The 3,120-nt window shown below is 43.4% G+C and overlaps 1 protein-coding gene across 1 annotated transcript; it reads right to left on the reverse strand.

Annotated features, from left to right (window-relative positions):
* Window positions 1-354: 354 nt before the first annotated feature.
* id2a (inhibitor of DNA binding 2a) lies at window positions 355-2,358 on the reverse strand. Its single transcript, XM_048531868.2, has 3 exons — window positions 1,815-2,358; window positions 1,551-1,614; window positions 355-911 (listed from the first exon to the last, which is right to left on the reverse strand). The coding sequence occupies exons 1-2, from the start codon at window positions 2,214-2,216 to the stop codon at window positions 1,558-1,560; spliced, it is 459 nt and encodes a 152-aa protein (XP_048387825.1). The 5' UTR covers window positions 2,217-2,358; the 3' UTR covers window positions 355-911; window positions 1,551-1,557.
* Window positions 2,359-3,120: the final 762 nt, after the last annotated feature.

Genomic DNA, 3,120 nt, shown 5'->3' on the forward strand with positions numbered 1-3,120 from the left:
AAACTCAAGTGGTTCACCGCAATATTGAAACAGCACAACAGGGTACAGGGCCTTCGGCCCATCGCCTCTGTACCTGTCGTCACACATCGATCTATTCTACTCCCATGTGGCTGAAGCCTTGTTTGCCGCGCTGGTTCAACGAGCGTGATTAGTTGTAGGCTAGATGTCGTACACAAAACAGAAGCAGTTGCCTTGCAATAACGTGCCCACTGTTTCTCGGAACTCTTGAGAGCCCATATAGGTGAAATATAAACCACTCCGCAGTTTTAGCCCCCCACCAGTCCCCCAGTCAACGGGTGTATACACATTAAAAAAAATCTCACCTAGTGCCAAGGTAAATCAAGTTACTCCGTATTAAGTAGGCGACCATTTATTTTGTATAAAAAGTACGATTTACAATAACTTTTATAAAAAGTTTCAGCATAATTAGATACAGCATTACAACGTGGCAGAAGTGTATCTCTGCAATTATACAACTCTCTGATTAGCAGAGTTCACAAAGTTGTCTATCACAAACTCAGCGCCACTCCTGCCTTTGCCAGAATATAACGTTTCTGACACTTTTTTTAAATAAAAAAAATCAACAAGATTTTTCTTCGGTCACGCTCCACCTTCAGAAGGTAAAGTCTTCCTCCACAACGTGATTTTTTTTCTTGTTTTTTGTTTAATATCTGCGCTTCCCTCATCTGGGATATTATTAACAATCAAAACTAGAAAGACAACAACCGCACGCCTTCCAAATGAAGGAAGGGCATTCAGTCCGTTTATAAATAACCGATCAGTCCGGGTAAATAATAGAAAAAAAAGGAGTTGGAGGGACAGACAGAAAGTCAAAGCTTGTTCTCTCGGCTTCTCTTGTCTGCGATCGCTCCGGGGGCTGTATCAGCTCAGGCCTCGTGATGTAGGAACACCTGCAAAACATTGAATAGAAAGAGGGGCGTGTTAGTCACACACAGCTTGGCTCTTCGGACAGACTGGCGCCACAGAGGAAGCTACACAAAACAGCATTTTGCAAGATCCCAGCCGTTTCCCCCAGCCTGCCGTCCGTCACTGGCACAAAGCGCCTCTTAAAACTCACTCACGTGCATCCAACTCTAATCTCTCTGCCTGCACAAGACAATTTGCTTCTTTCATCGCGTTTACAGTTCTGTGAAGCTTACGTTTTCCTTGGGGGGGGGGGGGTGGAGTGCGGTTTCACTGTCCCAATGCTTTAGCAACACACAGAGATGGAAAATAGAATGTAAAGGAATTTGGCTTTTAAAAAAAATTACATTTGAGATTTTGTTTACGGAGTGAAGTGCCAAATTCCGCCCGAGCAAAACAATTCTAACCTCACGATGTAGAAATTAGTGAAAGCGGCTTGGCTTTTTTTAAAAAAAAAATGAAAACACATCTAATTTGATTTCTAAAACTAGTCTCACGTCTCCCCAAAACCACATACGTAACGACTGATTATTTTAATTAGTTTGTCTACAATCGGATTTCTCTTAAGGCTAATGCGGGTTTAAAGGGGGAAAAAAAACAAAATATCATGTGCATTTTGCACTCACCAGTTCATCAACGACAAAATGCCTTACTGTCTTCTGTCAACAACTGTTTGGGAAATTCAGATGCCTAATTAAGAAGGAAAGGACATTGTAATCATCTTAAATGCTATATTACAGTATCTTTTTCAGAAAAATATCAAAAATGAACGATACAGAAACATATTTAAACATCCAGGAAAATAATTAACTGGAGGATTTTTCGTGCGTGTGTGTTAGGTGCAGTTTGGCCGCGATTTTACAAACATACAAGTATCCTGGCGCTAATACCTGTAAGGACAGGATCGCAACGTCTGTGTTGAGTGTTGACAGAGGCGTCCTGGAGGGAGAATGCTGGCCCTGATGCAGTACGATGGAAGGGTGCGTGTCCAAGGCGATCTGCAGATCCAGGATGTAATCGATAACATGCTGTAGGATTTCAATTTTGCTCACTTTCTTGTTCTGAGGAATGCTCGGGACAAGCTCCTTCAGTTTCGAGTAACAGTCGTTCATGTTGTAAAGGAGGCCGAGAGGCTCCTCGACCGGCGTTTTGCTTCTGGAGATGCCAAGGCTCTGGTCTGACAGGCCCCGGACAACATCGCTGCCGCTTTGTTTCCTGGATGATCGGATGGGGCTGACAGCTTTCATCTCGGATCCTTTCACACTTTCTCCTGCCTCTGAGATGCACTTCATAAAATGCAGCCAGCAGGAGGTTGATGTGGGGGTGGGGGCGGGGGGAAAAGTGGGAGGGGAGAGGAGGAAGAAAGATCTGCTGCGCTACTCCAGCTTCTAAGCCACTACTGTCCAGGCGATGTTTTCTGTCTCTGAGTGTCCGTTCCCAGTTCTCTTTATACCACAACTCCGGGTTCCAATATGTTCCACCCCTGCCACCTCTCATTGGCTGCATCGGTAATGTCAATTGGACAGCCCCTGCATTATCATTGGCCTGTCTTCCTCCATAGCGCCTCCCACTCGTGTCTCCTTTGCCAATTGTGTTGTACAAGAGGCGGCTCTCTAAGCTTGCAACGAGGAAGAACCTGCACGCTCTAAAATTCTGAGCCAGGCGACATTTAAAGGGACTGACTTGGGACGCGGTGTTATAATGGCACTTTTGGAGGTCGATCTTGGAACAATTGTACTCTATCGGAATAATTGACTTTGAGCCAGCAAAGGATTAATACGTTATCTCCTACCCGGACAAGGAAGTAAATCTGTATGAAGCAAGTATTCTACAGATAAATAAAACACACGACGGGGTGGAAAGAAGAATGGGGGGAAAATAGCTTCACAAGATTGAGAAGGAATTTGACATCTTACAAATGAGGCTCAATAATTCAGATAATGTACATATACTTTCTAGGATGCGTCATTTAACAAAACAAGCGCGGTTCTAGCATTGTGTTTCTTTCGTTTATTTAAATATAGATGTTCTTCACATCCAGATAACGTAACATACAATGGGTACAGTTTATTTCTCCAAACCCCGCACCCCCCGAAAATTCACTGTAGTGTGTAAATTAATATGAACTGGAGTTTTCATTAATGTCACATAATGAATAAGCAGTGTCAACTTTTTCAGATACTAGTGTGCAAATTC

Source organism: Stegostoma tigrinum, chromosome 4 (genome assembly GCF_030684315.1).
Source record: "Stegostoma tigrinum isolate sSteTig4 chromosome 4, sSteTig4.hap1, whole genome shotgun sequence".
Taxonomy (NCBI): domain Eukaryota; kingdom Metazoa; phylum Chordata; class Chondrichthyes; order Orectolobiformes; family Stegostomatidae; genus Stegostoma; species Stegostoma tigrinum.